The following is a 27,075-nucleotide window of genomic DNA, read 5'->3' as shown; positions in this document are numbered from 1 at the left end:
TATTGCTACATGTCTTAATGCAGTTCAGGCACTGTTTTTAAGGAACAAGGGTTTTTCAGGATTTTAATCATCTTTGTACCTTAATCCTTTGATTTTAAGAATTATACTCTCTGGTTTGCCCTCAGACTGGAGTATGTCTCACCGACCATAATTATGCAGTATGTGGATACAATCTAAACACACTGTAGCAATGACAACTTATTTCAACTGAACTTGCTGAGTTGGCTTTGTTAGAACGCAACCAGATATTGCAATAGTTCAGCAGTATTCTGTAAATATGAGATTATGACAGGCAAATAATCAAATTGGATATGCATTCTTGACCAGGAATAAAAGGATTAATTTTTCGTATGTTCAGTTTTCATTGTTAATATTCAGAAAACATTTATAAACTGTTATCTGAACTGTATCACAGCATTCCTCCCTTTCTCAGAGTGTGGTAAAATAGTGACTAGGGGCTGATACCTGATCTGGCCCACAAAATATGAATAATTTACGATTAAAGCAAAACAGCAGCATTTTATCATTAAAAAATGTGCTATATATAATATATATCCTTTATTTAAAAGAACAATTAACAACCCAAGAGATTGTAGTTATTTCTACAAAGCACCATACTTTGCTTGGAGACAACAGAAACTTACATTTATATGGAACTTTGACAGCAATGAGAAGGTTAAGGTACAGTGGTGTTTTAGGACTGTATGCATTATGTTAGGTACAAGTCAAGAGGCTAGCCTATCAGAATAAGAATGTATAGATAACAAAGCAATGAGTTTAACCATAAATGTGCTGAAGCAGTGCTGACACCTGTTGCTTTGGGGAGGTCCTAAATAAGTCCTATTCATGGCAAAAATATATGACCAAATGCTCAATACCGTATCAAGTGCTTTGAATCTGTAAATTACCTGATTCAGCATCAAACAACTTCCTCTAATGGGACAGTGACCAGGAAACTGAGATAAGAAAAACATATATAGTGCCCATAAGAAGTAATCACCCCCCACCCCCCGGAAGTTTTCATGTTGCGTTGTTTTCCAACATTGAATCACAATGGATTTAATTTGGCTTTTTTGACACTGATCAACAGAAGAGACTCTTTTGTGTCAAAATGAAAACAAATTTCTACAAATTGGTCTAAATGTATTGTGATTATTAAACACAAAATAATTGATTGCTTAATTACTCACCTCCTTCAGGTCAGTTTTTAGATGATGCACCCTCAGCAGCAATTATAGCCTTGAGTCTGTGTGGATCGGTCTCTATCAGCTTTGCACATCCGGGCACTGCAATTTTTCCCCATTCTTCTTTACAAAACTGCTCAAACTCCTTCAGATTGTATGGGGATCTTGAGTGAACAGCCCTTTTCAAGCCTAGCCATAAATTCTCAATTGGATTGAGGCCTGGACTCTGACTTGGTGACTCCAGGACATTAGCTTTGCTGTTGTAAGCCATTCCTTTATAGCTTTGGCTTTATGCTTGGTGCCATTGTCTTGCTGGAAAACAAATCTTCTCCCAAGTCACAGCTGACTTTCAGACTGCATCAGGTTTTTCTTCAGAATTTCCCTGTATTTTGTTGCATTCATTTTACCCTTTACCTTCATAAGCCTTCCAGGGCCTGCTGCAGTGAGGCATCCCCACAGCATGATGCAGTCACCACCAGGTTTGACAGTAAGAATAGTGAGTTTTTAATGATGTGCATTGTTTGGCTCATGCCAAACATAGCATTTAGTCTAATGGCCAGAAAACTCAATTTTGGTTTCATCAGGCCATAGAACCTTCTTCCAGCTGACTTCAGAGTCTCCAACATGCCTTCTGGCAAACTCTAGTTCAGATTTCATGTGAAGTTTTTTTCCAACAGTGGCTTTCTCTTTGCCACTCTCCCATAAAGCTGTAACTGGAGAACCACCAGGGCAATGGTTGTTGTAAGTACAGTCTCTCCCATCTCAGCCACTGAAACTTGTAACTCCTCCAGAGCTGTCATGGGTCTCTCAATAGTCTCCTTCTTTTACAGTCACTCAGTTTTTGAGGACAGCCTGTCCTAGGCAGATTTACAGCTGTACCATATTCTTTCCATTTCTGGATGATTGACTTAACTGTACTCCAAAGGATATTCAGTGACTTGGAAATTTTCTTGTATCCATCTCCTGACTTGTGCTTTTCAATAACCCTTTTGTATAGCTGCTTGGAATATTCTTCTGTTGTCACAGGATGCTGACTCACCAGCAGTTAGACTTTCCAGATGCAGGTGTAGTTTTACCACAATCAATTGAAACACCATGACTACACACAGGTGATCTCTATTTAACTAATTATGTGACTTCTAAAACCAATTGGCTGAACCAGTGATGATTTACTGTGTCATATAAAAGGGGGTGAACAATTAAACAATCAATTATTTTGTGTTTTATATTTGTTATCAATTTAGATCACTTTGTAGAGATTTGTTTTCACTTTCAAACAAGAGTCTTTTTCTGGCTGCAGCTTCTAACAGACTGTGTTCAGGAGTTGGAGCTGGAACAGAATGAACTCTGGATCATTTGGAATGCTGCGGGTTAATAGACAGGCTATACTGGGAGGTAGTTACACCCAATCTACAGGACATGGCTAACTGTGTGACTGGCAGGAAGGGGAAGGGGACAGGCAGCCAGTGTAGAATACCCCTGGATACTGTTAGGGGTATGACCTAGCAGAGGAAAGCCACAGCAGTCAGGTCTCTGGCACTGAGTTTGCCTCTGTGACTCATAAGGGAAGGTGGGGAGGGGGGAGAGAAGAGGTGATCTGTAGTGATAGGGAATTCATTGGTTAGGTGAACAGAAAGGACAAGAATGAGGTGTTGCCTCCCAGGTGTCAAGGTCAGGGAAATCTAGGATCGAGTCCACAGAATTCTGAAATGGGAGGGTGAGCAGCCAGAGGTTGTGCTCCACATCAGTACCAATGACAGGGGTAAGAGGGGTGTCAAGCTCCTGCAAAGTAAGTTCAGGGAGCTAGGTGTTAAGTTCAAGGACGGGACCTCCCAGGGTTGTGATCTCTATTATTATCTGTGTCATGTGGTAGTGATAACAGATTAGGAAAATCATACAGTTTAACATGAAGCTAGCAAGATGATGCAGGAGAGAGGGCTTCAGACTTTTGGATCATTGATTCTCTTCCTGGGATGGTGGGACCTGTGCAGAAGGGATGGTTTGTGAACTGGAGGGGGACTAATATCCAAGCGGGAAGTTTTACTAGTGTTGCAAGGAGAGGGGAGGGGGTTTAAACTAGAGTTATGGGGGGGGGGGGGGAACCAAATCATCTGAACAGATAGTGGAGTGGTTGAGGAGAATGATGTTGTTAAGCCTACATACAAAGTCAAAAATCAAAAGGTTGAGCATGGTAGGACTAATGTTCTGTATATTTCAATGCAAGGAGTATTGTACTCCTTGTATTGAGTGCTCCACAAGCTGATGAGCTTAGGGCATCGATCAGCATGTAGAATTATGAACCATAGAACACTACAGCACAGTACAGGCCCTTCAGCCCTCCGTGTTGTGCTGACCCATATAATCCTTAAAAAAAGTACTACACCCACTCTACCCAAAACCTTCCATTTTTCTTTCATCCATGTGCCTGTCCAAGAGGCTCTTAAATACCCCTAATGTTTTAGCCTCCACCACCATCCCTGGCAAGTCATTCCAGGCACTCACAACCCTCTGTGTAAAAAAACTTACCCCTGATGTCTCCCCTAAACTACCCTCCCTTAATGTTGTACATATGCCCTCTGGTGTTTGCTATTTGTGCCCCGGGAAACAGGTACTGACTATCCACCCTGTCTATGCCTCTCATAATCTTGTAGACCTCTATCAAGTCCCCTCTCATTCTTCTACGCTCCAAAGAGAAAAGTCCCAGCTGTGCTAACCTTGCTTCATATTACTTGTTCTCCAATCCAGGCAACATCCTGGTAAATCTCCTCTGCACCCTCTCCATAGCTTCCACATCCTTCCTATAATGAGGTGACCAGAACTGAACACAATACTCTAAGTGCGGTCTCACCAGAGATTTGTAGAGTTGCAACATGACCTCTCTACTCTTGAACTCAATCCCCCTGTTAATTAAGCCTAGCATCCCACAGGCCTTCTTAACTACCCTATCAACCTGTGCAGCGACCTTGAGGGATGTATGGATTTGAACCCCAAGGTCCCTTTGTTCATCCACACTCTTAAGTAATTGACCATTAATCCTGTACTGAGTCTTCTGGTTTGTCCTTCCAAAATGTATCACCTCACACTTGTCCAGATTGAACTCTATCTGCCATTTTTCTGCTCAACTCTGCAGCCTGTCTATATCCTCTTGTAACCTTCGACCACCTACAGCTCCATCCACAACTCCTTCAATCTTCGTGTCATCCGCAAACTTACTCACCCATCCTTCCACCTCTACATCCCGGTCATTTATAAAAATCACAAATAGCAGGGGTCCCAGGACAGATCCCTGCAGCACTCCACTAGTCACCAACCTCCAGGCAGAATACTTTCCTTCCACGACTACCCTCTGCTTTCTTCCTTTAAACCAATTTTTTATCCAAACAGACAAGGTTCCACTTATCCCATGGCCTCATGACTTTCTGGATGTGTCTCACATGAAGGACCTTATAGCCATAGAATGACATTATAGCCATTTGTGAGACTTGGTTGCATGAGGGCCAGGACTGACAGCTCAATGTTCTGGGGTTTTATTGCTTTAGATGTGATAGAGCAGAGGGTGGGCTGTCATCACTAGTCGGGGAAAACGTCACAGCAGTGCTCAGACTGGACAAACTGGAGAGCTCATCTCATGAGGCTTTATGAATAGAACAGAGAAAAATATGACCATGATATTGGGATTATAATATACACCACCCATCAGTCGGCAGCATTTAGAGGAGCAAACTTGTAGAGAGATTACAGATTGTTGCAAGAATCAAGAGGTGATTTTAACATTCCATGTATTGACTGGGATTCACATATTGTAAAAGGACAGGATGAAAAAGAGTAGCCAAATGTGTTCATAAAAGTTTCCTTAATCAGTACATAAAAGTACATCTCCAATTAGGGAATGAGACAGGGCAGGTGACAGAAGTTTCTGTAGGGAAATCTTTCCATCTAGTGACAATAATGCCATTAGTTTCAAGATAAATAAGGAAAAGGATAGGTCTGGTCCACAGGTTGAGATTCTAAATTGGAGAAAGGCCAGTTTTGATGGTATCAGAAAGGATCTGGCAAATGTGGATTGGAACAGGCTGTTTTCTGCAAATTTGCACTTGTTAAGTGGGAGGTCTTCAAAGAGAAATTTTGGAAGTACAAAGCTTGTGTGTTCCTGTCAGAGTAAAAGGCAAGAATAACAGTTTTAGGGAACCGTGGCCTTCATGAGATTTTGAGGCCCTGGTTAAGAAAAAGAAGGAGGTGCATTGCAGGCATAGGCAGGCAGGAACAAATGAGGTACTAGAGGAGCATTAGAAATGCAAGAGAACACTTAAGAAGGAAATCAGGAAGGCTATAAGAAGGCAAGAGGTTGCTCTTAGTGAAGAAGAATTCTAAGCACTTCTACAGATATACTAGGAACAAAAGGATAGCAAGGGACAAAATTGGTCCACTGGAAGATCAGAATGATAATCTAGTCATGGAGCCAAAGGAGACAGGAGAGACCTTAAACTGATTTTTTTTGCATCCGTATATTTACTCAGGAGACAGACAGTCTCTAGAAGTGAGGTAAAGCAGCAGAGAGGCCATGAACACTATACAGAGAAGGAGGGCTTTGCTGTCTTGAGGCAAATTAGGGTAGACAAATCCCCAGGGTGTTCCTTCAGACCCTGTGGGAGGCAAGTGCAGAAATTGCAGGGCCCTAGCAGAGATAATTAAAACATCCTTCACTATGGGTGAGGTGCTGGAGAAATGGAGCATAGCTAATGTTGTTCTGTTGTTTAAGAAAGGATCTAAGAATTAGCCAGGAAATTACAGGTCAGTAAGCCTGGCATCAGTAGTGGGAAAGCTATTGGAAACTATCCTAGGGGACCAGATATATGAGTATTTGGATAGACAACATGGCTTTGTGTGTGGTAGATCATGCCTAACCAACCTTGTAGAGCTTTTCGAGGAAGTTACCAGGAAAGTTGATGAAGGCAATGCAGTGGATGTTGTCTACATGGACTTTAGTAAGGCCTTGACAAGGTCTCACATGGGAGAGTGGCATTCAAGATGAGGCAGTAAATTTGATTTTTTAGAGTCTTCATGGGAGAAGACAGAGCGTGGAAGCAGATGGTTGCTTCTCTGCCTGGAGGCCTGTGACTGGTGGTGTGTCGCAGAGATCGGTGCTGTCTCTGTTGTTTATCATCCATATCAATGATCTAGATGATAATGTGGTAAACTGGATCAGCAAATTTACTGCTCTGCTTTTGTGTCAAAACACTTCCTCCAGGTTTCCTGACAGGATGAGTGAAACCAACAATTCACCCAACAGAGTATGCTCACCTGAGGAACATTGTCCGCCGACAGGAGGACATGATTGCAAAGCTGCAGGAAATCTGCCAGACTCTTGCAACTCTCCACCTTGGTACACTTCCTCCCTCTGAGTCCCGGATGCCCGTGCAGAAGCACTGCTGGCCCATAACCGTCACAGCCTGTCGGAGCACTTGATGGATGAACTGTCTGCTCTGGAGTTGTCCACTGACCTCGAAAGCTTCATCGTTCTGGCCCATCATATTGACGAGCATCATATGGAATGACCCTCCAGATTATCAGCCAGAACTCCGATTGAGTTCCCAGAACTATTTTAGACTGCAAATCCCCTCCCCCACCACCAATGCCACCAGAGCTCCCACTGTTAGGGGTAACCCTCCACGAGCGTGAGCATCAGTGGAGAAACCAATGCCGGCTAGAGAAGAGGGGCCTTCCTCCAGAGAAGCTCTCCCCATCCCCTCTTTTCAGCACTACAGGCCATCTCATTCTACACCCCATCAGCTCTGCACACACAAAAGGGTCTGGTGGATTCCCCTACAGCATATAACTTTCAGGATCGGATTCTATGTGCAGCTCAGACCTCCTACCAAACTTATCTCTCACCCCTTCATCATCATAGCCATTGACAGACATCCCTTGGGGTCTGGGCTAGTCCGAGCATGCACACGACCTGCACACATGAGCATCAGGAAGCACCACAAGTCCATCCAATTCCTCCTGACCGACTCAACGCAACACTCCTCTCATGTTTGGTTATGGGCCTGCAATCATGATCCTTGTTTGCCTGGTCATCCTGTTCACTGCTGAGTTGAGATTCCACCTGCAGGACCATCTGCCATCAACCTCAGTTGACTTTCCACTCCCCCCATAAATCCTTAGCCCTATCAAGTTCCCACAGGGATAGCATGACTTAGCCATCGCCTTCAGTAAAAGGGAAGCCAGTAGCCTACCATCTCACAGTCCACATGACTTGACCTCCTCCCAGGTATCATCACATCCTGAGGCTGTCTGTTCTCTCTCTCTCCTCCTGAGACCCAAGTCATGAATTATATCACAGAAGTGCTAAAGCACAGCTTCATTCATCCATCCTGGTCCCCAGCTGTTGCAGGATTCTTCTCTGTGGAAAAGAAAGCTGGGAATCATTGTCCCTGCAGCGACTACCATGGACTTAGTAGAATCACCATTAGCCCAGATCTTCACCAAACCGGAGGGGTTCGTCACTTCCCCAGCTGTAGGTTGATTCATTATAGAGTCTAATGGCTGAGGGTAAAAATGATCTCATATAGCCATCTTTGGAGCAGCACTGTTGACTTAGTTTCTTACTGAAAGTTCTCCTCTGTTCAGCCAAAGTGGCATGCAGAGGGTGAGAAACAGCGTCTAGAATTGCCAGGATTTTCTGTAGGGTCCTTCGTTCTATCACAGCCTCCGGTATGTCCAGATTGATTCCTATAGTAGAGCCAGCCTTTCTAATCAGTTTATTGAGCCTGTTGGCATCACAGACGTTGATACCATTGCCCCAGCACACCACCGTGGATTGTACTGGCAAAAACAGACTGGTAGAAAATACGAAGGAGAGGCCAGCATACTCCAAAAGATCTCAGTCTCCTCAAGAAGTAGAGGTTAGCCTAGCCCTTCTTGTACACAGCCTCTGTGTTGGTGCTCCACTCAAGTCTGTCATCCACTTGTAGGTCCACACCACATACACGTCCTCAGCATCAATAGTAACAGGGAGCAGTGCAGGCTTGGTCTTCCTAAAGTCCATCACCATCTCCTTTGCCTAAATATGTTGAGCTGCCAATGATTCAGCTTTGAACTTTGAACTTTGTTGATGAAACTCTCCATTGTACAGACAAAGCCTTTGACTGTCTTCGGAATAGGGTGTATAAAGATCAAAACCTTGTGGTTTACCGCACAGCAGCGATCTCTGCCTTCCTGTGTCCTTCTAAGGAGTACAGCAGGCACCTCGAAGCACCAGAGAGCAGCACATCATATCAGCACATCATCATATCTCTGCAAAACCCTGTCGACCTTTTGGAGAAATAATCAAAACCGTATCAATACCCTAATTCACTGTTGGGCATCCACCTGTCTCAAAGGACAATGGGTGGTGATGATCATCATCTCAAGGCTGGGCAGAAGGTATGAGATCCTGAGCTGCCCAGTCGCCAAGATCTCCCTCTCTGCCTCACCAATGTAGTCCAAAGAAAAGCTTATGGAGCAATACGTTTGGCGCTAACTTGGCTGCAGAAGCTCCCGGAAGGATGTTCAATGACGTCCAACCACCTCAGGGGCTCCGCTCTGGATTTTCTGTCTGGGTTTACTCCCAAAGCCTTCATCTCTCCCAAGGCTGCCCACAAGATAATGGGGCTACTTACCCATAGCTGGGGATCTGGTTCACAAGCACCAGAGCGTGTCCACACTGGTGGGCCTGTGTGCTCTGTGTGCAGGGACCAGACCTCCTCCCCGTCCTCTGTAGTTCAGCCTGAGTCCGAAAGGGGTTCAGTTTCCATGTGTCGCCAGTGAGGAGGCACTACGTGAGGCTTGCTGTTGGAGAGGCTGTGTACTGCCAGGGAGAGACTTACACACTCAGCTCTCCTTTTCACAAAACTGCTAGCAGTGGTGGAAGCTGTAAGAGCGACAAGCACAACCTACCACACTAGACGCATCACAAAAAACATTTTGACACCAATTACATCTCCTATATTTCCACAGTTTCTGGAAGGATCACAAGGATCCTGAGGAAATACTGGATTAATACCATCCACAAACCCATAAGGAAGGTCAGGTCACAGCTTACGGGGGTCAAAGATGACCTGGGACTTAGGTCGGCTGGCGTTTACAGGATTCACTGTGAATGTAGAGAATTTCTGCTCTTTCTTTAAGTTCATATTTTAACTACCAGGTGTTCCCCCCGCCCCTTACAAAGGTAGAGCGTTCCTATGAAACCTTTCTTAAGCCGAAATGGCGTAAAGCGAAGAACTGTTAATTTATAGAGGAAAAGTTTTCGTAAAAGCGAAAATCCTCTTTGTAATGCGAAAACAAGTTACTAATGTAGGTCTTTTGTAAAAGTGAAGTGGCGTAAATCGAACATTCGTAAACGGGGGACACCTGTATTCAGAAATTACACATGTTGGTATACCTTCACCTGATGTATTTTAAGTGCAGATTCCCTAGAGACATTGGTTTGTCAACAGAGAACCGTTTTTATTTTTTAATCCTTTTTGCAGCTGGCAGCATTATTTCTATGATGAAACTCTTACAGCAATTCCTGTCTCTTCAATCAGGGTGAACATGTAAAATAGAGAGATATTTTGGCTTCCAAATCCACTCACGTTTTGGAGAGTGTTCTGTGCCTTTAAAAACTTCCTGCTGAGCAATGCCACAGTGGATGCTTACACTGGGACAAACACCCAGGGAGAGATAGAGTTTGGGGAGGGGGGGGGCGTTATAATTGTCAGTTATCCTGACGTCACAGGAGAAATTATAGAGGCTAGATTTACTGAGGGGAAATTTAGGGAGGACGGCATGGAACTAGCTGGGATTACGTGTTCAGGAATGCAGACTGGTGGAATCCTTAGCCTGTGAATCTGCAAACCCCTCAACTTCAAGGTTAAATGAATTTTCAACGGTTTTACAGAGATGAAGAAGCTGCTGCTTTGGATTCTCGTGGCAGGCATCACAACTCAGGTGAAGAGTGTCGGTTCGTTTTTTTTAAACTTCTCTGCCAGAGAGAGAGAGAGAGAGAGAGGAAAAGTTTGCTGAAGTAATGATTGAGAAAGGACAACCCGGAGTTAAAAGGGAACCGGTGAGGAGCTAGGCTGAAAACAAGGAGGGATGCGAAAGAGCATAAATTTAAAAAGCGCATTTTTATGAATAAGAACATATTTTCAGGCAGGTAATAGGGGATTACGGAGAGAAGGGAAAGGCAGCATGTTTTGGGGGAAGGCGATGAAAGCAGGGAAAGAGCTAAGGAAGTTAACGTCACTGGGTGAATCTGACATTTGTGTAGTACACGGGAAGGTGTTGTGTTAGAACGGGCGGTATTGGAGAATTGCTTCAATTAGACTAAATACGTGGCAAAGTTATTTGGGAAGGCGTAACTGAAATATTAATTATAGCAAATTATTCTTGTATTTCTGATTGAGATGTCGCTCTACGAATGTGGAATGTTTGACACTGGAACGAGTGTTGATGGTGTGGGTTGGAGGGCGAATGGAAAGTGGGGGAAGGAAGGGATTTGGGAGAACTTGAACAAGTGTATCGGAAAGATGTGTGAAGATTCCTCCGATGTGCCAGGCGGTAACACTTACATCTGTTAATACGCTAAATTTGAAAACTTGAACCCGCCTTCCTGCTGTTGAAATAGGAATGATTTAATGCCTAAAGTTTCAAACAAGACTGACTTTAAATTAATAATAGAAGATGCCGCGGGGGGCGGGGGGGAGGGGAGGGGGAGCCTGGGGATATGGATTTTAAATGTTCAGCAGATGAATTAAAACCAGAAGAGAGTGCGGTTGATGCACTCCGGAGGTCTATTAACTCCGAGGGCAAAGTGAAATGAGTGGCAAAGATCTTTCTGGTGGGGACAAAAATTGTATGTTTTTTTGTCACGATGTGTTGTTTGCTGTGAGACGGTTTATTTAGTGATAGGCTGGACCTTGACAGCTTGGTCCACCATTCCCAGAACAAATAGGTTTTAAGAACGATGCCAACTGTTTGTAAAGAGCGCTGAAAGGTCTTCGTGAGGTACTTTTCCACAAACGCTTCGCCTCTTTAAAGCAGATGCGCAGCAAATTCGTGTTAGCTCGCTGCTACTGACAGGGGTGTTGCTACTGGTAACAGCGCAGATTGCAAGATTGAGGATGTAAAAGGGGGAAGGGCATTGAGGCACGTCAAAATAATTGGTTTCTTGGGTCCTTCTTGAGGCAAAGCGTACGTATGTAGTCCTTCAACACGTGTCATCAGTATATTAGCTAATAATTGACACTTTGGCATGAGGTTCGTCTATATTATCTTTTTGTCAAACTTTATGATTTTGTTTTAATCTTTCACGTCACACTTTTGGAAAAGGTGTGAAAGTCTGTGATGTCGCTGCTTTCGTGGATGTGGTTACCGGTGCGTTGCCGATAGAGCAGTGAGCAGTTTGTGACTGGAGGCTTATTGGGTTTCTACGGACGGGACGATGGCGAGTGATTCATTCAGATTCAGTAAGCGGTAAAATCCCGCTGGATGCATTCCATAATTCGGAATCAGAGCTCCGGCCAAAACTGTCTCACTCTGAGCTCTCCAATTTCTGGCTCATTACTATCCCAATAAACCGTGTAAGGTAGCAAAGGAGGTTTAGTAGTGTCCTTTGAAGTAAAAGTGCGATCACTATCGTAAGGTAGGAAGCATCGCCAATTTAAATACAGTGAACTCTTACAAACGCAATGTGAGGAGCAGATAATCTATTTTGCGATATTAATCGTGGGATTAATATTTGGTCTGACACCGCCCACACCCGGTTTACTGGTATATTCTTGCTGCTGGGAACTTGTATCAATAAAAAATTCTCAACATCTGTAACTTAAAAGCAACTTCACGTGGACAATGTTGCTTATCCCAGCTGCCGTGGAACCTGCCGTTAAATGTGAAGCGATACGGGTTGTGCAAACGTATTGTCCGGTACCTATTCGGTAGCGCCACGTGACAAGCTAATTTCAACATCACTCTTGAGTTTAACATCCAATGTGATAATGGGAAGGTGCTTTATTTAACATGCCTAAGGAGGAGCATTGAGCAATATGCAACTGGAAGATTAGATAGATAGATAGATAGATAGATAGATAGATAGATAGATACTTTATTCATCCCCATGGGGAAATTCAACTTTTTTCCAATGTCCCATACACTTGTTGTAGCAAAACTAATTACATACAATACTTAACTCAGTAAAAAAAATATGATATGCATCTAAATCACCATCTCAAAAAGCATTAATAATAGCTTTAAAAAGTTCTTAAGTCCTGGCGGTAGAATTGTAAAGCCTAATGGCATTGGGGAGTATTGACCTCTTCATCCTGTCTGAGGAGCATTGCATCGATAGTAACCTGTCGCTGAAACTGCTTCTCTGTCTCTGGATGGTGCTATGTAGAGGATGTTCAGAGTTATCCATAATTGACCGTAGCCTACTCAGCGCCCTTCGCTCAGCTACCGATGTTAAACTCTCCAGTACTTTGCCCACGACAGAGCCCGCCTTCCTTACCAGCTTATTAAGACGTGAGGCGTCCTTCTTCTTAATGCTTCCTCCCCAACACGCCACCACAAAGAAGAGGGCGCTCTCCACAACTGACCTATAGAACATCTTCAGCATCTCACTACAGACATTGAATGACGCCAACCTTCTTAGGAAGTACATTCGACTCTGTGCCTTCCTGCACAAGGCATCTGTGTTGGCAGTCCAGTCTAGCTTCTCGTCTAACTGTACTCCCAGATACTTGTAGGTCTTAACCTGCTCCACACATTCTCCATTAATGATCACTGGCTCCATATGAGGCCTAGATCTCCTAAAGTCCACCACCATCTCCTTGGTCTTGGTGATATTGAGACGCAGGTAGTTTGAGTTGCACCATATCACAAAGTCCTGTATCAGTTTCCTATACTCCTCCTCCTGTCCATTCCTGACACACCCCACTATGGCTGTGTCATCAGCGAACTTCTGCACATGGCAGGACTCTGAGTTATATTGGAAGTCTGATGTGTACAGGGTGAACAGGACCGGAGAGAGTACGGTTCCCTGCGGCGCCCCTGTGCTGCTGACCACCGTGTCAGACCTACAGTCTCCCAACCGATTATGCTAATACTGTATTCTGCTGTGCTACTTAGATACCAAAATTTGTGAAATATGGGTTATAAAGGCCCGTTTACAAGGCAGGCCTTTATGCAAATAAATTGGGTCCCCCTTTCTATTTACAGGATAATAATCCTCCGAAAAAAAGTCTAGACCTACCAAGTGGGCGTGGTCCAAACGTGAAGAACCTATTCGCTTTACAGTACCAGCGACCAAGGTTCAATTCCCGCTGCCTCCTGTGAGGAGATTGTATGTTCCCCTGGTGACCGCATGCATTTCCTCCGGGTGCTCCACTTCCCTCCCACAATCCAAATACGTACCAGTTGATAGGTTATTTGGGTTAGAATTAAATCAGGGCGCTGCTGGGCGTAGCAGCTCGAAGGGTCGAAAGGGCCTATTTCACACTGTATATCTATAAATAAATAAATAGCTGCCCTTTATTTAGATGCAGAAACAACTAAAAGTGGCTTTGAAATATCTATGGCTATGAAATATTCTTGATTGAAGCAGCTCGCAAAGGAAATTGACGTAAATATATATTTGCTAGTGAGCTACATGATGAAGTCAAATCACTGCATTTGTATAGCTCCTTTAGTTTAAGTCAGGAACAGGTGGTGAACCTTTTTGAGAGTGTATACCCAACCTTACAATAACCTAAAAAATTCTCCAGTGTGCCATGTTAATTCTGAGCAGAATGGATCTACTTTACTATTAGAGGTTATAAAGATCATCTATTGGAAAATGCATTCCTATTCTGAACAAACTGAAAAGGATAAACACAATTTAAAGCTAGCACACTGATAAACTCATAGTTTAAAATATGTTCTTGCAGACACTAAATGATATGCAGAATTTACCATTATTATCATTGAAAGCCCAGTGTTCACTCACAAACAACAAGAGAAATATGAGCAGAGATAAACCAAATGCAATGTACCCAACTGTCTAAATGTTGCTGTGTACACCAGGTCTGTAAGGATTTCCAAATGTATGATCCAACATCACATGTTCTCACAATCACCCAGTTGGCGCCAAACCATCTCACTGCTCTCGGCTTGTTAACAAATCATTCCCTCCTTCATTTAGCAGCAAAGATAATCATTATGTGTCTTTTTATTAAGGGTGAAGTTTAAAAGTTGAGGGGCTTCACTGCATGCTGTGGGCCTTCAAAATATTTTTCATGTGCCATAGGTTCACCACCCCTGGAGCGAGTAAGAAAATTGTCATAGGAGGGCAATCACAGAAACCCCTCCTCAACTCAGTTATAACGAAGTTGATTTTTTACTGTGATAGCATCCTTCCTAGTTAAAACTCCCCCTCAAGAGGAAACATCCACATTGCATCTATCCTGTCAGAATCTGATATGATTTTGTGAACTTACCTTTTATTCTTCTAAACATCAGACTGTACATCTGTTTTCAGATGCTCTATTTAAGGAATTAATTTTATTTTAAAAAAACTACTAAAGGGAGAATTCCTTTTCATTATTGCTGTAATTAGATTTCTAAATAAAGCCATACCAATGCAGCTGCACAACAAAAGAATTGGCTGCCATATTGAAAACCTAATAGACTATTGGATGGAAACTTGTATAATAATGGGAGAGACAGTGACTTGTTTTTTTTAAATAGATACTGATGATGAGCAATTCTCTTGTCATTTCTTAAATGAAATATCACATTTTCATCTGGTTTTCATGATCCATGTTTCTTCCGCCTATTTGCTCATAAATTATTTACAGTTCTAAGTAACCAGCAAGTAAATATTGTAACCAAAGATGAAGCAAGCTTTGCTTTGTTTGACCTGTGTTAGAAATGTTGTCACGTCAATCTAAATCAACATTCTGGCTTAATTGTTTTGTATTAACATGACAAATGGAAAATCAAGAAGCATGCAGAATGTGGTAACTTAATTGAAAAGAAGTTTAACCTTGTATTCCTTCTGTCAATCAATGCAAATATTTTGATTTTTGGGTTGCCACACAAGTCGGTAGGGTGGTAAAGAGGGTTGTGGTGAGTTTGCCTTCATTAGTTGAGGGATTGCGTTCAAGAGCAGCTCTATAAAACCCTGCTTTGACCACACTTGGAATATTGCATTCATTTCTGATTGCCTCATTATGGGAAGGATGTAGAAGCTTTGAAGAAGGTGCAGGGGAGATTTACTAGGATGCTGCCTAGATTAGAGAACATTTTTTATGAAGATCAGTTGAGTGAGCTCAAGCTTTTTATTTGTAGAGCAGGTGACTTGATAGAGATGTACAAGACGATAAAGATGCATAGACTGAGTGGATAGCCAGAGTCTTTTTCCTAGGGTGAAATGGCTAATAACAGGGGGCATAAGTTTAAAGATGATTGGGGGAACATTTAGTGGGGTTGTCAGAAGTATGTTTTTTTTACACAATGAGTGGTGATTGTGTGGAATGCCTGCCAGGAGTGGTGATAGAGGCATTTAAGAAATTCTTAGGTAGTCACTTGGATGATAGAAAAAATGGAGGGGTAGGTAGGGGGGGAGGGTAGAGTAGGATAAAAAGGTCAGCACAACATTGTGGACTGAAGGGCCAGTACAGTTCAATGTTATAGTGATAATTTTCAACATAACAATTATTATGGCCAGTACACATGATCTCCCATTATTGCCTAATTTCATTAATTTCTTTAAACCATTTATATTTCTTTTAAAGCTTGGAAGATGATCTTTATCATTTCATTTTATTTTTATGACGCAAGGGATTTTTGGTGTAATTGTTTAATATTTGGTGTTAACATGAAGGATTGCCCAATGAGTTGTGAAGTGGATTTACTTACGACTACTGACCTAATGAGACCCATCTGTTATTGAGAAATTTACTTTTGTAAAATAACTCAATACAGTTAACCTTCAGAAAGTTAAATAAACCTGCATTCAATTTTAAATCAAAACGTAACAAGTGATAACATCTGAATTTTTACCAGGTGCCACCACGTCCAGTTGCTTCTTGTCAATACATCAGTTAGCAGTGCTGAATGAGCTCAATTTTTATGCAACAAAATTTATCAGCTAGGAAGCTCCAAGACATGAAACATCATGAACAATGACTAACAATTGAGTGATGTAGAGTGGGTGCTGCACAATTTATTTCAACATTTCCATCTACTGTGAACTCAGATGTATATTGCCCTTTTTCTGGATATGTGCTTTGCATTATTTATCAGTGTGCTCATACATTTTGCTTGCAATGTTCTTACAACAGATGTAAGGATCCCGTTGGTATTTTGCTTTATCCATTTTCAGTGCATGAGTGTCACTGGCAATGCCAATGTTTATGATCTTTCATTAGTGTTCCCTGAGAACTCCTGCTTTTGTCAACACCTTTACAATGGAGGCGTTGCACGAATTTCAGAGCGCATTGTTAATGGGGGGGGGGAGGGGGGGTGCGGCAGGGCTGTTCTTCAGGTGCTTGAAATGGGCATCACTCCTCTAGTTGGCAAAATTTGACATGTTAATATAGTTATCTGCTGTAAGTAACTCTGTGAAAAGACTGATCCAAACAGGATCCAAATCTTTGTTTCAACAGTAAAATAATAGATGTATTTCTCTCATTTAGACATACCAAATCCATACTACCACTTGGCTCTCCTTTATCCAAATGGGAAAACAAAGTAATGTAGAGAATGAAAAATTCTAGCTAATATGTTACATGTGCTGTAGCTTTTTGAAAGAAGAAAAAATATTAACAATTCTCTGTTAGTGTAGAATGAATGCAGGGAGAACTTATGCTTTCCTGGTGATTGAAATTCAACCTGTTAAGACAAGAATGAAACACATGAATTATCTAACATGTTAAAATTCATTAGCATTGCTTAGTGCATATTGAACACTTAGTGGCAATTTATTTGCCTCACCAGCCAATGTAATTTCTCTCGACAATATTGCCATTTGATACAGAAACATAAAAAGTTTATGCCACCAGGAACTATACTGAGTTTCAAAAACCTGATTCAGCATTAAATCAAGATAGCTATCAGGCTGAGGAGTATTTCCACATCCTGGACAAAATTAAATCTGGAGCGAGGTCCTGGGAGTGAAAGCACAAGCTGAGTCAGCAGTTGCCTTCCACGTTCTGAAATTGGAGCTGGTGAGTCCTTCACAGCTGGTCAAGGTTGTGCAATTTTAAGAATACAGTTGTATCTGCAGTCCCTAAAGTAAAAACCAGCCTACTAGGATGAGAAGGAAACTATTCCATAACCTCTCTCAGTAGGCAGTTTATTATTTATCCAGTATTTTCAGTACTTTCTTGTTGGCTCTATGGAGATACTTTTGTTAATCTGAACCAAAGCCAAGGTGTTTGCCGATTACAAAAAGCTTTTCATTCATCCAAGAGCACAGAGGTTTATTTTATGCACTATAAAGCAGTATATGTGTACTTTAGAAGTCAGTGACAGAACTTCTGAGGTTATAACTACACCTTTTTCTTTGCGTTTACTTATGGTCATTAGTAATTTATTCAAAGTTAGAAAGAAAGACCACATTTCGGAAATGTATTCATTCTGTTAAAGGGTGAGTGTGATGTTCCATTCTGCAACACACTGCTTTGCGCTGAAGTATGAATGATGTGAGTGAGAATGCTTGAACAGTGATTATTCAAGACATCAAAGCCACCCCATTCAGAATTTACATGTGATCAGACAGACAGACATACTTTATTGATCCTGAGGGAAATTGGGTTTCGTTACAGCTGCACCAACCAAGAATAGCGAAGAAATATAACAATATAAAACCATAAATAATTCAATAATAATGTTAATCATGCCCAGTGGAATAAGTCCAGGACCAGCCTATTGGCTCAGGGTGTCTGATACTCTCAGGGAGGAGTTGTAAAGTTTGATGGCCACCGGTAGGAATGACTTCCTATGACGCTCAGTGTTGCATCTCGGTGGAATGAGTCTCTGGCTGAATGTACTCCTGTGCCTAACCAGTACATTATGGAGTGGATGGGAGTCATTGTCCAAGATGGCAAGCAACTTGGACAGCATCCTCTTTTCAGACACCACCGTCAGAGAGTCCAGTTCCACCCCCACAACATCACTGACCTTACGAATAAGTTTGTTGATTCTGTTGGTGTCTTATCATAGACTTCCCAACTTCTCTCATCTACTCCAAGAAACAGCAGTTTCCATCCCAGTATCTCAGCCATATACTTCATGAACTATTCTTTGGGTTGAGAATTCCAATAGCTCACCACATATAGTAAACAAATTTCTCTTCACCTTAGATCCAAATGGCCTGCCCCTTATTTTCAATCTGTGCTGTGTATCCTAGTTTCTAATTTCTTTGGTCAAGGAAATGATCCTCCCTGCATTTAGCCAGTGAAGCCCTTTTATTATTGGGAGTTTTATTATATGGGAGTTTCAATGAGATCTCCTCCCATACTTCTAAACAGGCCCAGTCTATCCGATCTCTCCTCATATGCCAGACCTTCCTTTCCTGGAACCATCACAGTGACTCTTACTGCACTCCCTCCATGGCAAGTACATTATTCTCTTTGGAAAGGTTAAAACTGTATGGTGTTATCATGGCAAGAAGATGTAATTTCCTAATATATGAGAACAATACAGTATAGCATTTGCCTTCATGGTCCCCTGCAGCACTTCAATGTCAGCAGTCAGTGACTCACATTTAAGTACAGGCCGGTCCAATTGAGCATCATATTTACCCAATTTCTCACCATTTAACAAATACTCTTCCTTTCCATTGTTTACCAAAGTGAGTCACCTCACATTTTTCCCACACTTCTCTATCACATCCTTCCCAGACACTCAGCCTATCCACATACCCTGAAGCTTCTTTACATTCAACCCCTTAGGCATGTCAAATTCAGTGTTGCCAGCAAAACTGACAATATAGCATTCGTCTTCAGTCAATCATTGACATAGAGAGTGAACAGCTGGGGCTCAAGCATTGATTCTTGTAGGAACCCAACCTGTGGGTTCATTTATTCTCATTCTTTGCTTCCCAATCAATCACTAGTTCTCAATCTACATTTGAATATTAATCTTGATCCCATCTTTGTTGGAACTTGAATAGCAGACTGACTCTCTTAGTGAATTATGTTCCAAATTAGAACATAGAACAGTACAACATAGAAAGCAGGGCAATTCAGCCCATAACGTTGTGCCGAGCCAGCTAAAAAGCAAATCAAAAACATCCAAACACTAATCCTTCCTACCTACACAATGCCCATATCCCTCCATCTTCCTTACTTCCATGTGCTTAATGTCTCTTAAAAGCCTTTAATGCATTTGCCTCTACTACCATACAAGGCAGCACATTCCAGGCATCCATGACCCTCTGAGTGAAAAACTTACCCCTCACATCCCCCTGATGAACTTGCCCCCTCTCACCTGCAATGCATTCCCTTTAGCATTAGACATTTCAATCCTGGGAAACAGACACACTCTCCCCAATCTATCTATGCTTCATAATCATGTAAACCTCTATTAGATCTCCCCTGAACCTCAGACACTCCAGAGAAAACAACTCAAGCTTATCCAACCTCTTGCAATAGCACATTCCCTCTCTAAACCAGGCAGCATCCTGATGAACCTCTTCTCCACCTTCTCCAAAGCCCCAACATCCAATCAGAACTTTCACAATACCCCAGATGTGGCCTATTATAAAGTTGCAATATAACCTCATGACATTTGAACTCAGTGCCTCAACTAATAAGAGCAAGTATTCCATCAGCAAATTGTCATAAAGTAGCTGATTCAGCAGCCAACTGGAGACTCTAGAGACTGCAGATGCTGGAATCTGGGGCCGCATAGAAGGCTCTGGAGGAACACAACAGTTTCTGCAGCATCTACTGGAGGGAAGTGAACAGTCAATGTTTCATGTCAAGACAGGTTCAGTTGTACCTTGGGTAAGCCCAGATAGAGGGTCTCAGCCTGAAACATCCATTTCTTACCCTAAGTGCTGCCTAACACCCTGAGTTCCTCCAGAGCTTTTTGTACACAGCAGCATCCCACCAATTGCACCATAAAAATGACCAAGTTGTTACACAAGTGAGGCAGTGGACAAACCCAGATGCAGAACATAGGCATGGAGGCAGAGTCAGGGGGCATTCTTGACATAGCAAGCATGGAATCAGTATCCAGGAGCAATGCTAGAACTGGCAGTCCTAAGAACCATGAAACAAAGTTACTCACACCAGAGTCAACCAACTCCTTGCTGTGATCACAGGGTCTTTATCCTGCATTTTCTGATGGAAAGTAGGTGTGTGTAGTTAGTGGAACCTGGGAATGATTGGAAACTAAACGAGGAGATTGAGGCCCAATTCCTGAGGTAAATAGCAAGGTGGGGGATTGCCAGAAGAGACCATGACACAGCGTGGTGATTTGTTGTTGATTAATGTAAAGGGATCCAGGAAGGAATCCTTTCGTCCCCTTGAAGTGATGTCACAGAATCTCTTGCATCCATCAGATAAATGTGACGGGTTCAGTTTGAGGTGCTATATGAAAGATGGTACTAAAACATTAATCTAGATTTTTGTCTCACAACCAGCACCAGCACCACTTGTATTCTGAATTAAAGTTAGGAATGCAAACAATTAAGCCCTAAAACCAGTACCAAGTATAGAAACCTACAACAAGGAGGAAAGGCACTTGTTTTATAAACCTGTATTGCTGGGTTTAGGCAATGACATTACGGGATGCATGTGTTCCTTTCAAAAGGCAGAAACTGCATTACAAGAGATGGACTCAAAACAGAGAATGTTGGAAACACTCAGCTGGTCAGGCAACATCTGCGGGGTCATACACTTCCATCAAAGGACACTTCAGCAATGGGACTGCCCTGCACAACTCAGTACTGAAACTGGGGGCTGGCTACTGAATGATAGTTGTGCAGGGTGTATGAAGGAATTGATGTCCTACCTTGGAAATCAAATTCATGCCACTAAAACTTTGCCTGATTAAATTTTCTAAGCCATTATTCAACAGCCACTGTGGGGCTTTTGGGTCTCAGATTCCATTCACTTCGGTACATTTTTAATGGGCGGGTTAAGCATTGGATCAGAGGTCCAGACTAACAATCTAGACAACTGTTCAAATCCCACCATGGGAGCTGTGGAATTTAAATTCAGATCAAAATCAAGAATTTAAAAAAAAAGATTCTTGATAGTGATGACTGTAAAGTTACCAGATTGTTTATAAAAAGAAATCCATCTGATTAAGTAATAGCCCATCAGATCATTGCTTTTCAAATTATGCACAATATTTTGCAGGTTAGCTCAAAAAATCCTACTTCAATATATTTTACATTTAGAAAAGGAGGCAGTAAGATGTGAAATAGTTGTGGAGGATGACTACCTTATCAAGGCACTGTACCCAATGAATGGGTGACGGGGTAGAGATACATCTCTGATTAATATGTAGCATCTGCTTAAACCCCACCCCTCAATCAGTGTCATGTGAAGCCATGGGACCAGCTGGTACGTATCAAAAGTACTGGTTATGTGACCACAGATACTGAGCAGATAATCTCTGGAGAGTGCTGATAATGGCCAGGCTCACTCATCTTGTCAAGACACTGCCCAGAAGAAAGCAATGGGAAACCACTTCTGAAGAAAAATTTACCAAGGACAATCATGGCCTTTTCTGGTTTCTATTTTACTCTGAACCAAATATGGCTCCATTCAATGCAGTAGAGTTTGAAATGGTCCACAGAGAGAGAGTGAGATAGGGAGAAAGAGAGGGAGAGAGAGTATAGAGATTATTTTAAAGTGCAGTAAATTCTAGCTTAGTTGCACTTCTACATAAAGTGTTATTTGGAGAAGTGATGAAGTGTCATGTGACAATTATTTTGTTATCTCCAAGTCTGGAGAGTTAAAACCAATTGTAACCCTAATGCTTCCATCTAAAAGTAATGCATTCAATGCAGCCAGGTATCCAAACCTATTTCACTTATTTTTAATATATTAAATTATATTTAAATGAATTTGCTGAGGGTAACACGGAAAATAGCAAGTTATTTTAGTGTACATATTTATCGATAGTGGCTACATCAGGATATCCGAGTTCATTTCCAAACAAAATCAAAGGCTGTTTCTTTCACTGAGGACTATATTTTTCTCTCTATCACAAGATATTGACCAATTTCAAAATCATCCTTTCATTCATAAAGTTGACATTTGAAGTATTCATGGTTATTTCCATTTCCTCGAAGGAGATCTTCTTTTCATCACTCCAACTTGCGATATTTTTATGACTCAGTTCTAACTGAAACCTCACTAACCCATAGGGACCGTCAGATGACTCTCCAGCTGCTTTACATTCATGAGGCTTGTGGTGAACTACATATACCTGTCTGGACACGCCCCTCTGCTGACTGCTCCTGTGACTCCTCCCACTGACCCCTGTATAAAGGTGGTTGGAGGCACTGCTCCTCCCTCAGTCTCCAGGATGTTGTGTGGTGGTCTCTTGCCACTAATCGTGGTCTCTTGCAGCTAATAAAAGCCTATCGTTTGCCTCCCATCTCCGAGAGTTATTGATGGTGCATCAAGGCTCCAGCTCAGTGGGAGAAGATTCTAAGTGCTAGGGAATGATAGGAAGATCCAACTAAATGGAAAAGTGAACTTCAGCAAATTAAAAAATATTTCAATATAATGCGCAGGGCAACAAATCCTTCTAAAGTATTAATTTGCCATAGTTTTTCCCTTTATTCCTATTTTCTCTCTGGAATGCATTGACCTAAAATGCAAAACAGTTTCAAAAGAGCCAGGTTTCATAGTACTGTGTTCGTTCCACAGAAGTTTTGTCCACCACTGCTTCACATTGTTCTTAGGAAGAAAACACTTCTATGAATAAGGAAATGTTTGTGCAATCCAATATTCCCACTTCAAAAGTATTATATTTCCTATCCTTGCATATTATTAATAAAATCATCTGCCAAAAATATACCATCACCTCTAGGAGATTTATAACATTGTTTGTTTCTTTGCAGTATTTGTTCCAGATATTAACATTTGTGTGAAATAGTGTTAATCGGAAAATGTGAAACCCCAGCTTCCAACAGCACACAACAAAGCCCCAAGCATAATCAAATGCACCTTTACAATAGATACACAGGAGTAAAACTCTTTCTTTAATAAAAATGAAAAAGAAAGTTGTAGAATTAACAGTTTGCTAATAATTCTGCATTCTTCCTAATTTTCAAGAATTTATTTTCCCACAATATCGTGAATTAGACTTTATAAGCAAAACAGACTTTCGTTCTTGAAGTAATTTCATTCCCTTTAATTTTCTTGTTTACCTAGCTGAAATTATATAGAAGAGTAATACTGAACATTGTTGTACATATATTACAATATGTTGCAAAATTACAAATATTGTAATAACTCGGGATTCTGTCATACAGTGTATACTGTATGTGAAATTTGTTGTCAGCAGTATAGTACAAAGACATTAAATTATAATAAATTATGGTGCAAAAATTGAAAAGAAAAAAATGCAGTTTTTTTTTAGCCAGAGTATGGTGAATTTGTGGAATTCATTGGCATAGATGGCTGTGGAGGGTCTTTGCTTACATTTGTTTGTGCATTCGTTCATTATGTGCCGTGTCATATGATGTGAGCAGCCATGGTCTTTCCATGATGATTGTCCTTGGCAAATTTTTCTTCAGAAGTGGTTTACCATTGCCTTCTTCTAGGCAGTGTCTTTATAAGATGAGTGAGCCTGGCCATTCTCAATACTCTTCAGAAGTTATCTGCTCAGTGTCACTGGTTGCATAACCAGTACTTACGATATGCACCAGATGGTTATACAACCATCCACTACCTGCTCCCTTGGCTGATGGGAGGGGATAAGCAGATGCTACACCTTAATGAAGGGTGACATGCAGGCTAGTGGAGGGAAGGATGGCCTAACACCTCCTTTGGTAGAGACGTATCTCCAACCCGCAACCCATTCATTAGGTACAGTGCCTTGAAAAGCATTCAGCCCCAACAACTATTTTTATATTTTACTGTTTTTTTTTTCTAAATTAAAAATATATTGAAGTAGGACTTTTGAGCCATTCTACCAAATATTGTGCATCATATCAAATCCAAAGAAAAATTCAAAACCTGTCAACATGTTACTAAACTTTAAAACCCAAAATTGTGAGTCTGAGAAAGTACTCATCCCCTAATGTTCATCATGTGCGATACACTGTATTACCATAGCCACTCACCCCATGTGTTTATGTAGAAAACTGGAGGATCACTTGTTTTCAATAAATTCATAAGAATATATACCTCCCCCCCCCCCCCACCCCCGTTAAGATCTAACAGTATGGCAGATTTTCAACAGACCAAACCAAATTGAAGACAAAAGAGCATTCATGACAAGTCAGGGAAATGATAATAAAGAAGCACAGATCTGGGGAAGGGTGAAAAATACCATCTCAAAGTCATTGAATCTACCTTGGAGCTCAGTGCTTTCCATCATGAAAAAGTGGAAAGAGTATGAAACCACAGCAACTCTGCCAAGGTCAGGCTGCCCCTCTAAACTTAGTTGCTGGGTAAGAGTGGCATTTGTAAGAGAAGTTACTGTGACGCCAACAGCCATTCTCAGTGAGCTGCAGAAGTCAGTGGCTGCAACTGGGGAAGAAATTCAAGGCCCAACAATCTTTAAGGCCTTGCACAAATATGCTTTTTTAATGGAAGAGTGGCAAAGTAAGAAGCCCTGGTTAAAATAAAAAGCATATCCTTTCCCCTAAGGACTTCGCAGAGCATTACTTTCAAGATACTGTAAGGATGTGGAAGAATGTCTTGTGGTCGGATGAGACTAAGGTGGAATTTTTTGGCCTCAACACTATGGTGTAAATCTAATACTGCACATCAGCCAGGTCACACCATCATGGTGGAGGGAGCATCATGCTCCGGAGATGATTTTCAGCAGCTGGGACTGACAGTCTGGTCAGGATTGATGGGAAGATGAATGCTGCTAAATACAGAGAGCTCCTGGATTAAAACCTGCTTGCCTCTGCCAGAAAGCATAAACTGTGGAGGAAGTTCATTTTTCATCAGTACACTGCCAGAGCAACGATGGAGTGGCTTCAAATGAAGAAAACTGAAGTCCTTGAGTGGCCTGGTCAGAATCTCTGACAAGACCTCAAGACTGCTGTCCACTGCCGCTCCCCAAATAACATGGTCCAGCTTGAGCAATTTTGCAAGGAGGAATGGCCAAGTCTTGTTCCATCATATTGTGCAAAGCACAGAGGCTTATATAAAAAGACTAATTGCTGTAATAGCTGAGAGAGGTGGTTCAGCTAAGTACTGAGCAAAGGGGGATGAATATTTTTGAATATTTTTGAACTGCTGACACATCAGTTTTTGAATTTTTAGTTCTTCACACTTTACAATTTTCCCAGTTTTTTTTTGCCCTACTGTGAAAATTCTCAGTTAAATTGATCAAAATCACGGGTTGTAATACTCATTTATGTGAACAATGGGTTGAGTCTGAATACTTTTACAATGCGCTGTATATTTAAAGTGGAGGTTGATTAGTAAGGGTGTCAAAGGTTACAGAGAGAAGGCATGAGAACGAGGTTGAGGGAAAAATAAAATCATCAGAGCAGACTCAACAAGCTGAATAACCTAATCCTGCTCCTATGTCATACGTGTTTCTATTCATGGACCATTCAGAAATCTGATCGCAGAGGGGAAGAAGCTATTACTAAATTGTTAAGTGGGGTCTTCAGGCTCCAGTACCTTCTCCCCAATGACAGTAATGAGAAGAGGGCATGTTCCAGATGGTGAGGGTCCTTAATGATGGATACTGCCGCCTTGATGCATGTCTTCTTGAAGATGTTCTTGATGGCAGAGAGAGTGGTGTCTGCCGTGGAAATGGCTGAGTCCTGTACATTGGAGCCTCTATACCACATTGTGATAGAACCATGCTTTCCATTGCTCTCTATAAAAATTTGCAAATATCTTTGGTGCTGTACCAAATCTCAAATTCCTAACAAAGTATATTGCAAAATTAAATCAGGATCTGCTGAAGGTCTCAGCCCAAAACATTATCTTTTCCATAGATGCTGCCTGGCCAGCTGAGTTCCTCCAGCATTGTGTATATATTGAAAAATTATATATTGTTAAATTGTTCAGTTATGAAATATTTGTAAGCTGGGGCCTTTCTGTTCCCAAACTCAATAACTTGTATTTCCAAGAACCTTTTTATCACACCAGCATGTTGGATTTAAATCAAGCTTCCTTCATGTGTTTTTCTTCAATTTTTCAAATCTGCCTTGACTTCTGTTTGTTTCTTCTGTAACATTAAAACCATGTGTGGCAAGAATCTGGAACAAAACACCAGACTCTTGGATTTGTATGGGCAAGGTGCCACAGAGTCAAAAGGCTTCTTATGATCATTATTTCAGACTGATGCATGAGAATTTCTTATTGATCATCTGTAAAAATTAAAGGAAAATGAAGAAAGCCAGCCTCAAACCTAGTCATTCCCTAATGCAGGAAAATAGTTTAGCATAGAAAGGCACCATGGACAAGGTAGGTCGAATAGACCTGTTTCTGTGCTGTGTTGTATGATTCTATGTTTCAATTGTTGGTGAAATATTAATGGATTCAAAAATTCCAATTTACTTATCAACACGTACATTGAAACACACAGTGAAATGCCTCGTTTGTGTTAACAACCTACACACCCAAGGATCTGCTGGAGGCAGCCCGCAAGTGTCGCTGCACATCCTAGCGCTTACGTAGTATGCCCAGAACAACACAGACATGACAAAACAGAACAT

The 27,075-nt window shown here is 41.6% G+C and overlaps 1 protein-coding gene across 1 annotated transcript in view; it reads left to right on the top strand.

Moving 5' to 3' along the window:
* The first annotated feature begins 9,960 nt into the window (after nucleotides 1-9,960).
* The window catches only part of LOC140729113 (CCN family member 4-like), a 47,728-nt gene continuing 30,613 nt past the window's right edge, over nucleotides 9,961-27,075 (top strand). Inside the window, exon 1 of the mRNA XM_073048528.1 lies at nucleotides 9,961-10,160. Within this exon, the coding sequence (XP_072904629.1) occupies nucleotides 10,113-10,160 (48 nt within the window). The 5' untranslated portion in view covers nucleotides 9,961-10,112. The remainder of the gene's footprint in view (nucleotides 10,161-27,075) is intronic.

This window comes from Hemitrygon akajei, chromosome 1 (assembly GCF_048418815.1).
Source record: "Hemitrygon akajei chromosome 1, sHemAka1.3, whole genome shotgun sequence".
NCBI classification, from domain to species: domain Eukaryota; kingdom Metazoa; phylum Chordata; class Chondrichthyes; order Myliobatiformes; family Dasyatidae; genus Hemitrygon; species Hemitrygon akajei.
Note: the sequence above shows the minus strand (reverse complement) of the source record. Positions and strands in the feature narration are given on the sequence as shown.